General features: G+C 43.7%; 1 protein-coding gene across 2 annotated transcripts; it reads left to right on the forward strand.

Moving 5' to 3' along the window:
• The first annotated feature begins 10,126 nt into the window (after window positions 1-10,126).
• Window positions 10,127-12,107, forward strand: LOC140191421 (homeobox protein Hox-B13a-like). 2 transcript variants are annotated; one of them, XM_072248834.1, is made up of 2 exons: window positions 10,127-10,802; window positions 11,857-12,107. In XM_072248834.1, the coding sequence occupies exons 1-2, from the start codon at window positions 10,127-10,129 to the stop codon at window positions 12,105-12,107; spliced, it is 927 nt and encodes a 308-aa protein (XP_072104935.1). The 2 variants fall into 2 exon arrangements, with proteins under 2 accessions (XP_072104935.1, XP_072104933.1); XM_072248832.1 differs by having other exon boundaries at window positions 11,860-12,107.
• The last annotated feature ends 1,153 nt before the right edge of the window (window positions 12,108-13,260 follow it).

Raw genomic sequence — 13,260 nt, forward strand, 5'->3', positions numbered from 1 at the left:
GCTGCCGATTTGGTATGTGAACATTCCTCGCTTTAAATTCCGAATTGTTTAATTAACTGCAGGATATTTCATTAATAAACTCTGAAATAAAGCACACGGGTGCTCCGGTAAATGTAAAGGGATTTCGCCTTTTTAATATTAATGCTATCGCTCAACAAGTCCCAAGTATGATTTGGTTCACATTTAATGATCATTTGACCTTCAGCAGGAACTTAACTAACTAAGAATTGTTGGCTGATTGATTAATGTCCGATTATGAAATTCATGTACCGCCCTCCTTGCGCCCCTTCGCTGGAATCTTTATTTGTAAATCCGGCATTTGCTCAAGTCAGGGACGAAAATCTACAACTTTCTGCAGTAACGGCATCTTGCAAGCTTTCGAACACGTAGTTTCTCAGGGTCGGGAGGTAGAGGGAAAAGCTGGATTGCACCGGTTCCAGTGAAAAGGTCTGCGTATCTTCCTCCCCAGCACCCTCCCCAAAAGTCAACAACTCTGTTTAATATGGTGTGCAGCGCATTTCAGCATTTCCCCCCTTTCCCAATTGAAGTGCACAACGTGCTTCCTCGTTTAACTTTTAAAACTCGATTGAAACAGAAATAAAACTTCCTCTTGCGCGAATGGGGCGGATTTACTCCGGGATCGAACGTCAGGGTATTTCACCTCGCGAATATTTCACATGGAATTTTTGACGACATGGGGGCCCGTTTATGGAACGAGGGGATCATGACCCACCTCCGTCTCGTTCGGTGCCAGATCAGAATGCACGTTGGCATTATCAGCCATGCACATCTCAACCGTTTGTCAAGGGATTGAACTAGTAATCATGAAAAGTCGACGTAAAGGAAATTGGCAAATAACCCACCCGACTGCAGATGAGAAAAGTTCTCGTAATTAGTCTGACTTGGATCCAAGATGGGGAGGTGGGTGGTGGGGGCGGTTAAATTGGTCAAGAACATATTGAAGCAATGCCTAATTCAGTAGAATGAGTCACCGATCGCCCATCGGGTTTACGAGTTGGGCCTTGGATTATTGAATGGTTCATTGTACGCGCGTCTGCGAAGGCATACGTGTTATTTCTACACACCCTTAAACAAATTCATATTATGCAGCCAACGGTAACGCGCAATAAGCCAGCCAAACTATGGCAAACTCTGAGGGGGGAAAAAATGTCCTATCCTCACGGTTTACACCAACTCTTCTAAGTACTTGTTACTTCAAAAGTCCGAAGTAATTTCATTATTCAGGTGCATAGATATCACCATACGCTACCCTGATATTCCATTTCCCTGCGGGCATTCGCAGTGCATGCAAAGAAACAGGGTAGAATCAGCGAAAAACTGCGCACGGACAAAGGCGGACAGGCAGCCAGCACGAACTGTGCAAACGCAGAGATAACCCCTAATGATAATAATATAGTTTTGTAGTTTCGAAATACTGTACCACGAATTATATTGCGACTGGCCCTTTATTACAGATAGGACAATGCATAATAACCGTCCGGATATAATATTACAGGGTAAACAAGCAAGAAGAACTTCTTGATAAAGCCATTCCGAACACACATAACGTACAGAAATTAATAAGTGAAAAACACCCGGAAATACGCTGAATTAAAAGAGGAAATTGAAAGACTATGAAACATGAACAGTGATGTCTGCAACTGGTCCCAAAGGCACTACACAATAGCATTAAACAATTGGAGCTAGAGAGCAATATTTATGTAAATCTTCAGAAAGCCACAATACTAAACACCACAAAACCTACTGTAAACCTATTGACGCCTATTGAAAGAATTGTTCAAAAGTTCCTAGCAATTGGGAAATGAGTGCGTTTGGCTCTGCCCCTGCTTCAGGCTTTACCAGCTTGAGCTGAGATATTTTAAAAGCCTAAATTAAATAATAATAATAATTACAGATATTGGGGACGTGAGTAGTGAAGTCATTGAAGACGAGTCCGGAGACATAGACTTGTGGAAGATTAAATAGATAATGAAATATAGCAAATTGTACGAGTGAAAACAGGGAAAAATAAACCTGGATAAATAGAGAAATATACCTGAAATACACGCCTGAGTCGACCCAACCCGCCGGGAAATGCGTCAATTTGAGTTAACCTACCTACCTTGACTCTATTCTAATCCTGAACCCCGGTACACAAGCTCTAACCTTTGAGTTCATTAAATAAAAAGATCCCTGGAATCGGGGAACAGGGTGAAACAAACGGTGATTAGAGGGGCAGGGGGGAAAAAGCTGTTCATGCTGTTTTGAATAGTCCCCGATATCCAGCTTCAGATTTAATGCAACGTGATAATTCAGACATTGGAAGCGTTAGGTCCAGTATTAATTGCTCCGTTTTAAGTTAGCAGTATTTCACAAAGGAAATGGCTTTGAGTTGAATGTTTTGGTTGTTATGACTAAGCGTATTCATTCGGAGGATGAGTACCTTCGCTACAAAAATTGGCATCAATCCATTCCCATATATAACGTGGAAAATATGCGCCGCATTCCTTGTGGAATGGTTGCTCGCGGGAATTACATTGAAATAATGTTTGTCACTTCCTATAATTTCCAAATAAAAGACAAATTTCTCTTTGTTTTTTTTTAAAAAAAACCCGAAACAGTGCACATGAGATGACGTGTGTTTGCCGGTGGGGAAAACAATTCAGAGGGGGAGAACAGTCGCCGGTGTAACGTGAAAAGCACGACCCGGTGTGCAGGGAGCAAGCTAAGAGGAAACGGCGAAAATGACAAACCGCTCAGGGCAAATTCTAGCGGCCACCGTTAACTCTGGCTCTTGAGCTGATATTTGTTTCGGGCACGTAAAGTGATTCATTCGTCCTAGTCTTTATCTCTCAAACAACGCGCTTCCCAAACAACTTGCTTGAAGAGCTTACGTGCACTAGGCTGAAAAACTTCGGGAATTCCATTCCAATTCCCCTTGTGAAGAAGCCAGAAAAGAATGAGCTAACGAAAACACGAAACACACTGGGGAAATTCTAAAGAGAACTCTTTTCACATAACGCACTTCATATTATGTAGCTAATCGACTGCAGTCGTATGACGAATGGATTTTTAAAACAGTCATTCTTAAAGCAGAGAGAGAGAAAAACACACGCACACGCACGCACAAAACATTTCCTTTGAAATAATTGTGGGGTACTTTGATGCAAGTTCAGAGTTGGACAGTGGTCCAAGGGCTTCGTATGCAGAAGTCGTGTTGACTTGATCGAATGAAACGCTTTAAAACAATTAAACCTATAGATGACAAGAGACGCCTTGCCCTTGTACATTCGAGTGAAGGCGTTTTGAATCGCTTGCAGCGGTAATACTTCTGAATCTAAATTATAAGACCCATTTAAATGGTCTCAGCCTGGAGTCCTCGGTTAGGAGTAGAGGTCCACGGCATTAAAGAAAAGTTAGGAACCCCCTGCCTAACTCCTTTAGAACTCGCAATATCTAGTCAACGGCAGCAGAAAGGAAGGCAGGGTGTAAATTTTAGCGTCGGGCAACACGGCGAGACGCAAACAATGCTCACCAAACAGCGGTGACTGCACTGCTATTTTACGCCGCGCTGTCCTCTCAGGTCCTATAAGCTTTCAAAAAAAAAATCTTGATCCCCGCAGCAAGCAGAACTGAATGTTCGCGGCAGTTAACAGAATAAAAGCTTATTTCAGACGTGAGCAACTCGCGCGCACACACACACACACACACACAACGCTGGAGGAACTCGGCAGGTCAGGCAGCATCTATGGAAATGAATAAACAGTCGACTTTTCAGGCCGACACTCTTCCTCGGGTCCTATGCTTTCCTTGGCGCTGTCAGCAGCACGTTCATCAAAACACCACAGTTATACTGGGCTCAACGGCTACAGAAAAGTCCCCTTCATCTATCTTTATTCATTTCCGTAGATGCTGCCTGACCCGCTGAGTTTCTCCAGACTTCTGCCGGGTGTTGGTCCGGATTTTCAGCTTTTGCAGAATCCCCTGTTACTCTTTTAAACATGTTTACTTCTCAAATACCTCTAAAGACCGACTTGACTCCCGCTCCCTCCATACTTTATCACGAGTGGGCCGGGGCAACTGAAATGTATTCTATATTGGCTTCACCTCGGCCCAGATTCGAAGGAAACGGAACGAAATAATCGGCTGAAATGAAGCATTAGCATTGCAAAGGTTGCAAAATGCATGTTCTTAGAACAGGGGCTTTGTTGATCTAACCTCGGAATGCTTAGCTAACAGATATGGAGCTTGGGTGCTCAGTTTTTAAAAAAAATAAAATCACCGAGGGACGTTCCACGTGATACTTTTTTTTGTAACTGCTTCGAAACGAGTTTTTCTTTTCGTTAATGAGTCTGGCACGCTGCTGTGAACCGCGGCCTGAGCAGCGCTGGCTTCCGAATACAGTTCCCGGCGAATAAAAGAAGCAGTGAAGCGAAAAGGGTGTTTTGTTTTGATGGCTCTCAGACGGGAAGGAAAAGCACTTCAATGACGGTTCTCAGATCGGATGGGCTCTTAACTTTCGCCTTGACCTTGACCGTCATCCGGGTCTGACCCGTATGTAAAAAAGCCGCCCTCCACTTTATGGCCGTGTCTCGTCTTTGGCCCAACATCTCCTGAGTCCGCTGTCACTCGAACTTTTGTGTACAACGCGACAGTGTATATACCAAAATAGTATATTATATCTGCATATAGTTCGTTGGTATTGTTGGGACTACATACTTAAGTATCAAGATCGTCTCCCTGTATAGTAGGAGTCTCGAGTTTGTTCTGTAAGCTCACCTTACCAGGTACAGGGACAGTTATTACCCCCTCAACCACCAGGGCCCTGAAACAAGGGGATGAATTCACTCAACTTCCCTCGCCCCAACACTGAACTGTTCCCACAACCAATGGACTCACTTCCAGGCACTCTTCACCTCGTCTCCTCCAAGTTATCGCCCACTTATTTGCCATTATTTTTCTTTCTGTTTTTTTGTTTGCACACTGGTGTTTTTCGCACACCGGTTGTTTAAACTTCTCAACTGTGTGCCGGGTTTCCCCCCGTTGATTCTATTGTTTCTATTTGCTCCAAATGCCCGCAAGAATATGAATCTCGGGGCTGTATCTGGTGGCAAGATAATCAATTTACTTTGAACTTTGAATTTTGATATAACTAACCAAACACTTCATAAAAGTTCCAAAACGAATACGTAGATAAGCTGCAGTCCACCGCCACTTCATTTTTTAAAAAATATTCTGCATCAGTTGGACTGAATCTTAAAGTGTTTGAGTTTGGCTTGATAATGTTGTCTTTTACATAAAATTGTGCTGTATGAAGGATAATAGGAAAATATTGCTCTGGCTTTCATTCTTTACATCACCTGCCCCTTGTCAAACTTTTTCTAAAGTAGGTGCGACGTTTGTGATTGCGTTTGATCGCTAGGAGAACCATTAATGCAACTCTGAGTTTAATGTTTAAGAGCATTGTTTAAAAACTAAGCCCGCTGTGTGAAAAAAAGTCTTTCGATTTAATTTTGTTTTCATGAAGATTACACGATTGGAAAAATTGATCATAGGTTTTGGACCAATACCACAACTGGAAGATGTTGCATGAAGTTTGTCACTCTGTACTTTTCGTGCTGTGCGTTTGCATGCTATGCTTAATTGCAGTTATGTGTCAAGTATTGTGTCACTCTTCCGTTTGCAATTTGCAGGGCTAGACCTTTGTTTCTTCGCACAGAAGTTTTAACTTGAGTTGTCCAAGCGGGCGGCCAATTGAATAGGTGAAAGGAAAACACTGGGATTAATAATAGAACCTCATCCTTTGGTTTGTTATGCGTGCGAGCGAGGCAGGGGAGCGAGGGCGCGCACGCATGCGCGTGTGCGTGCATTTGCTGGCGAAAAGGGGAAAAATTGCAACCGCGGGGCGCTTGATCATCGCCTTGGGGCGTCCGATCGACCTTGCCTCCTCTTTCAGGAGATGCACAGTTGAATTTAAAAAAAAATATTTCAGTATTATTGAACAACCGGTCTTCTTGGGCGTAATTGAAATCAAAGTAACATTTTATTACTTATGAGTCGAGTCCCGGTTTCAGTCAAATGTATAAAGGCTGATCGACAGACCATCAGCCGGGAATATCCATTGGTAAGCATCTTAGTGCTATTAATACCTAATGACATTTTCATAAGTTTTATTCGAAATTGCCTCTTAATTTTTTAAAAAAAGAAATTCGCTTTTGATTAAGAAACGGACGGGTTTGATCTGGTGCAACGCACACAAAATGCTGGAGGAACTCAGCAGGTCAGGCAGAATCTATGGAGATGAATAGATACAGGGGTATTCAATAGATATGCTGGTACAGTATTGGTGTGAATCAAAACATGTATATGTTACTACTAACTGTTAACAATTAGGTCCAAATGAAGCGCCTCTGCCCAGAACGTCCACTTTTTATCCTGCTGAGTTCCACCAACGTTGTGCGTGTGTGGCTCTGGATTTCCAAAGTCCGCACAATTTCCCGCGTTTATCTTAATAGCAAATCGGTTTCCAACCCTGTCATTTCGCAATGACCAACAACACACTGACCATATTCGACCTGCGACCTGAATTCCGTTTCCCTTTACACAGATGCGGGCGGACTTGCCGTGTATTTCCATTACTTTTTTTTAATATAAAATTCTAGTTTGCGTTCTCCTGTGCGGTGAAGCTCGATGTTCTATCTTCAGCATCTGCAGTACCTTTCTTTTTTGAGTTTGTGTATCTTAAAAAGAAATACTGAGAACATAGACCAATAAGGCACAGGAACAACCATCCCAGAGAAAGGCCAGTGTGAATTCAGGATTTCTAACGGTTTCCCTGATTTCTGCATCAGCGGGAAGTGCACCCAACTCCTTTGTCCCTCTGTTGGGATAAGACCGAAGCAATACTGTTTGGGTCTATATGAATATAAAGATTCAAAGATTCAAAGATTCAAAAAACTTTGTCATTCTAACCGTACATCAGCTCTGCAGGGCAGAATGAGACAGCGTTTCCCAGCAGCAGTGCAATCATAACATAACAAACGCAACAGTAAATAATAAACATAACAATAAATAGTAAAACACAACAGCCACATGTCAGTTAAAATCAGTTATAAGTGTCCAGTGCAAGTTAAAAGTGTCCAATGCAGAGTCAGGTAGGGCAGCTATTTAGCAGTCTGACTGCCTGTGGGAGGAAGCTGTTTAGTAGCCTTGTGGTTTTAGTTTTGATGCTCCTGTAACGTTTGCCTGATGGCAGAAGAACAAACGGTTCATGGAGAGGGTGTGAGAGGTCTTTAATGATGTACCCTGTCTTCTGGAGGCATCGACTCTGAAAGAGGTCTTGGACAGAAGGTAGGGAGACCCAATAACCTTCTCTGCTCCCCTAACCACCCTCTGCAAGGCTTTTTTTGTCGACAGCACTGCAGCTGGAGTACCAGGTTGTGATGCAAAAGGCCAGCAAAGCCATAGCATGTGGGAGTAGAACAAGGCCATTCGGCCCATCGTGTCAGCTCCGGTTGATTTGTTTTTCCTTTCAACCCCACTCCCCCAGCCTTCTCCCCGCAACCTTTGAAGCCCTTACTAATCAAAAACCCGCCAACCTCCGCTTTAAGTACACCCAGTGCCTCAGCCGGCTGTGGCAACGAATTCTGCCGGTTCACCACACTTTGGCTAACGAAAAGTTATAACCATATAACATATAACAATTACAGCACAGAAACTGGCCATCTCGGCCCTTCCAGTCCATGCCGAACTCTTACTCTCACCTAGTCCCACCGACCTGCACTCAGCCCATAACCCTCCATTCCTTTCCTGTCCATATATCTGTCCAATTTAACTTTAAATGACAACATCGAACCTGTCTCAACCACTTCTGCTGGAAGCTCGTTCCACACAGCTACCACTCTCCGAGTAAAGAAGTGCCCCCTCACGTTACCCCTAAACTTTTGCCCTTTAACTCTCAACTCATGTCCTCTTGTTTGAATCTCTCCTACTCTCAATGGAAAAAGCCTATGCATGTCAACTCTATCTATCCCCCTCATAATTTTAAATATCTCTGTCAAGTCCGCCCTCAACCTTCTACGCTCCAAAGAATAAAGACCCAACTTGTTCAACCTTTCTCTGTAACTTAGGAGATGAAACCCAGGTAACATTCTAGTAAATCTTCTCTGTATTTCTCCTCTTCTCTGTGCTGTAAATAACGTGGTACTGGAGTTATTAAAATATTGAAGGTGTTTGCGAGCGGGAATAGTTTTTCTTAGTAGTATGTTTGTTTATATGGGCATATCATTCAGGGTCGTACTGCACTTGCAAAGAAAACATGGTGAATTTCGTTGGCGCCTTCAAGGCAGGAAGAGTGAAAGGCCAGGAGAGTCTCGTGCTTTTTTAAAAAATTGTGCTGATCTATCGCTTTGAGCTTCCAATTTTCTTTTAATCAAAGAATCTAGTAGTTTCGAAGTATGCAAAATTAAAAAAAAGAGCGACTTACCAACGGAAGTGCAGACTGCAGACTGTGAATAAAGGTGAGCGCGGTTTGAACTGTGATTAGTTCCAGATTGAAATGAAAGCATCACGTTTGCAGGCAGATCCAGAGATTAAAATCGGAATGCATCTTTATACGGCTGGGTGAATAATTACCAATAAGATCCCATAAAAACTTCACAGGAAGAGCTTCCGCGAACTTCCCTATCGTAGCACTATATCAAAAAGCGATATAAATCTCTGTCAATTACTCAGGGTTTAACGAGAGAAAACTGCTTCTGCGGGCGGCGCTCGGTTCGAGAGAGTGCACGCTGTCTCCCACCGTCTCCCAACGCCTCCCCCCCCCACCCCCAGTTGCTCTCAAGCAGTAAATTGCCGAACGCAACTTTTCATAAGAATATGGCAGATCAGATATGAAGACCAGACCAGCAAAGCAATGTGGTAAACGTGTCTGGTATTGAAGATGACACGCGGCCAAGTCAAGCTGAGCCCAGATTCGCTGATGACATTTTGATTTGATGTATGTTGTCTTATTACGGGTTTAGTCTGGAGATTAAATATCCAACAATGCGAGGAAACGGAAGGAGGCATTGCTCGTGTTGGGGTTTGAGTGCTCTGGCTGCATATCTCTGTGAGGCTGCGTGCGTTTTATTAACGCGTTTAATGGAGAGGAATTTGTTGCTGGTATTGAAATGGTTCCTCACGCCCTCGCAAATTATCTGAAAATACCTGCTCAAGGTCTTGAGAGCATGACGCGAAACAGTAATTTTAACTTCTGATAAATATTATTTCTTTTAAATCAGAACTTGACTAGTATCTTATGACCCGAACAGATGGATGTCTTTCGCCGCTTTTTCCAAGCTGCAAGGAACATGCTTGGCACTAATGTAACTCTAGCGAAGAAATTCGCGGGAAAAAAAAAGCATGAAATGCGTTGATCAACTAGCGGCACCCCCGCAATTTGGTTCGGAAGCTGCAGGCTAAGTTCTTTCTTTTGACGGGTTGTAGGAAAAAGAAACACACACACACACACAATGATCTTACGATTCTGTTGGTAAATCTATTTCTAATTCAAAAGAACTTGCCATTAAAAGCATTTTGAAGCCACACCAGATCTTGATGAGGTCATGATAGTCTTCTCAGGAATTTCTCCGCACTTTGGGCGGCGGATTGGTTTGGTTAATGCTGGACGACTGAATGAGGAAAAATCTATCCCAGTAAATTTTATTTGGGTAAGTTGCCGTACACATAGCAGATAGCATCCAGACGGTGAAATATGACTAATTAGTATGCATTTTAAATGTATTTGTTCTGTTTAAAAACGCAATATGTCATTTTTCAATGTGTGTTTTAATTCTGGAGAGCAATTCCCACCCCCTTTCGACAAGGCTGCGAAAAATGAAAGAACGTTTTTTAATACCTTTCATATTTTCATTTCGCTGAGATATTTTTTTCCCTCTCTCTGCCAATTCCGCATGAAAGTTTATTATCCGTCCTTGCATAGCACGTGATCGGCGGGCAGCCAATGAGCGAGTGGTTTTTTTTAACCCGGGTTAGTGCGTCAGTGCAGTTAGCCGGGGCGAGTTCCTGCAAGGCGCTCAGTCCTGCGCCTCCTAGAAGAAACTATAGACCCAATGCTGGACGTGATATGACAGTATCACTGGTCTTTAAACCGCGCTGGGTCGACTCTGTGATGTACCTGTATGAAAACAAGTTGGATGAGGTTAATAAGAACAGCGGCGCGATGGAAGGGTTCGTCAGTGCGGGGAATTTCTCCGCGAACCAGTGCAGGAGCCTAATGGCCCATTCTGCGCTCGGACCTCATTCTTCCCCTTTGGTTCACGGCTCCGGCTACCCGGCAGTCGACATCCCGGGCCCTGGGGTGGCGGAACCCGGCAAACAGTGCCCCCCTTGTCCAATGCCCCAGGCCTCCAGCGCTCCTCCGTTGCCGTATGGATATTTTGGCGGCGGTTACTACTCCTGTCGAACGGGTCGAAGCTCCATCCAACCTTGCACCCAGCCCGCCGCGCTCTCCACTTACCCGGGGGACAAGTACATGGACAGCCCTCTGCCTCCTGATGAGTATACAGGACGGCCGAAGGAATTCACCTTTTACCATGGCTACGCGAGTCCCTACCAGCCAATGCCGAGTTACTTGGACGTCTCTGTCGTCCAGACGATCAGTGGCGCGGGGGAGCCGAGGCACGAAGCCTTGCTTCCCGTGGACGGCTACCAGCCCTGGCCTCTGAACGGATGGAACGGTCAGATGTACTGTTCGAAGGAACCGGCGCAGCCGGGGCATCTGTGGAAATCCACGCTTACAGGTAACAAGTTCTTTTCCGCGTTCCCTCCGGGAGGGAGATCCAGGTAAAACAAATGCAAAATATATAGTGATAATATTGCAGGTCGAATATCTCATGTAACTGAAGAATAGTGGTCATTTATTTGGTATAGAAATGTCCCGGAGTCCAGAATGATTAAAAAAAAATGCAATTTTATTGTATCCTTCTCACATATGAAAAAATAACATTACAATGCTGTGATCCCAATTTATCCGCGAGTGTTAACAGTAAAAAATATTATGCCATTTTGTTTCTCACGTTAAAAAAAATCACATTATAGTGCGGAGATTTTGTTTTGGCCGTTGAGAATTAATTAACAGTCGTGTTAAATTATGAACTTGAAGTCAATACACAGCAATCCTAACATACAAACTGTTCATGACGTTGGTTAAATATATTTTGCTAGCATACTAAACGCTAAGGATTATGAATATTTCGACGAAAAATGTTTAAACGTTATTTTCTCCTTCTCCCAATGTGTGTGTGTGTTTGTCTGTCTGTCTGTCTGTATGCGTGTATGTCTGTGTGTGTATATGTTTGTTTGTGTGTGTGTGTGTTTGTGGTCTGTCATTATGCGTGCATATCTGTGTATGTATTCGTGTTTGTGTGTGTGCCTGTGTGTGTGTGTGTGTGTCTGTGTGTGTGTGTGTGTGTCTGTCTGTCTGTATGCGTGTATGTTTGTGCGTGTGTATATGTTTGTGTGTGTGTGTTTGTGTGTGTGTGTCTGTCTGTCATTATGCGTGCATTTCTCTGTATGTATTCGTGTTTGTGTGTGTGTGTACATGTGTATGTGTGTGTGTGAATGCGTCTGTCATTATGCGCGCATGTCTATGTATGTATATGTGCTTGTGTGTGTGTGTGTGTGTGTGTGTGTGTGTGTGTGCCTGTGTGTGTATGTGTGTGTGTGTCTGTGCGGGTATGCATATCTGTTTGTGTGTGTGTGTGTGTGTGTGTGTGTGTGTGTGTGTGTGTGTGTGTGTGTGTTGGCGTGTCTGCCCGTGTGCCTGTGTGTCGGGGTGTGTCTGGTTACACGCAGCAGGTGTCTCTGCCCACCAGCAGGACGGCAGCTCCTTCCGCCGCGGGAGGAAGAAGAGGATTCCTTACACCAAAGTCCAGCTGAGAGAACTGGAGAGGGAGTATGCAACAAACAAGTTCATCACGAAGGACAAGCGAAGGAAGATCTCGGCCGCTACGAACCTGAGCGAACGGCAGATCACCATCTGGTTTCAGAACAGGAGGGTGAAGGAGAAGAAGGTCATCGCCAAAGTAAAATCTAACGCACCTTAATTGCTCTCTACCCTTTTTTTGCAACGGACAATCAAGCCTATTCACCGGGATTGCGACCAGTTCCTGATTAATGCATCACAGCGGCTCGAGAGACACTGGTGGCCTGCGGGTTTATGTGAGCATAATGTTCGTGGAGATTCGCCTGCAAGTTGCTGTTTTCGCAGCTGTAATGGAGGATTTGTTATGGGACGACATTTTTTTTAAAAGAAATGCACTGAACTACATGGTTAAGGTGTAAATATAATTATAGAAATGCTGAAGCCATCAATGCTTTATCCCCCATTTTGCGCTAGTGAAGGAAACACGTGTCTTAATGTAGAAGCAAGTTTTAACATAGAGTTGCATTAAAAACTCTTTGATTCTTGGGCTGCAGTGACCCCGCATAAACCCCGTTCTGAAGCAAAACCAGTCGAGGGAAAATATTAATGAAACCGAAGTGGAGGTTTTGCGACTGCATTTGTTCGAACAACGCTTCCGCACGGGTTGTTCCCGTTTTCTGTACCCATTTAATGTTAACCAAGCAAAGTTATAGCAAGTGAGGTAACCCGGTGGTGTAGAGTTCGGAAGATAGGCATAACGCGGCGGCTTTACTGATTTTTCAGTACCGGGATTGCAACGAGCTCCTGTTTGAACCTGAACTTGTACGAAATAGTACATGGCTTATCATTTCTGAAACATGTTCAAATTATTACTACTTATTTTAAAAAAAAGCAAGGGTTCGATATTTGACATAATAATATCATCACAGAAGTTCGGTAGTGGGAACGTGATTCAGGCTGGGGTCGGAAGGATTTGCTGGAACCTCTTTAATTTTATTGAGAAGTACTGGATGACTTGCTTCTATTTTAAGGTAAACTGAATCTGAATCTGGTTTACTATCCCGGGCAGATGTCGTGAAGTTTGTTGTTCGGAGGCTGCAGCACATAATCCTAATGAAATTATAAATTACAATTATTTACAAAATGATTTTGTAGTGCAAAAAGAGAGGGGAAATAGTGAAATGGTATTCGTGGGCCCGTAGTCCATTCAGGAATCTGATGGCGTAGATGTCAACACTGCCACTTACAGCTTTCCGGGTCTTCCCGGTTTTCTTTCCGGGTCATTTTGTTTTGAAAGGATGGAGTAAGCGAAGAGAGAGAGAGTGCGAGCGAGA

The sequence above is a fragment of the Mobula birostris genome, chromosome X (assembly GCF_030028105.1).
Source record: "Mobula birostris isolate sMobBir1 chromosome X, sMobBir1.hap1, whole genome shotgun sequence".
Lineage (NCBI taxonomy): Eukaryota > Metazoa > Chordata > Chondrichthyes > Myliobatiformes > Myliobatidae > Mobula > Mobula birostris.

What these genes read in the sequence shown, in the direction of transcription:
- LOC140191421 (XM_072248834.1), top strand. Translation starts at nt 10,127, where the DNA reads ATGACAGTATCACTGGTCTTTAAACCGCGCTGGGTCGACTCTGTGATG. An exon ending in GTGGAAATCCACGCTTACAG is followed by an intron (nt 10,803 to 11,856) that starts GTAACAAGTTCT and finishes GGTTACACGCAG; the next exon opens with CAGGTGTCTCTGCCCACCAG.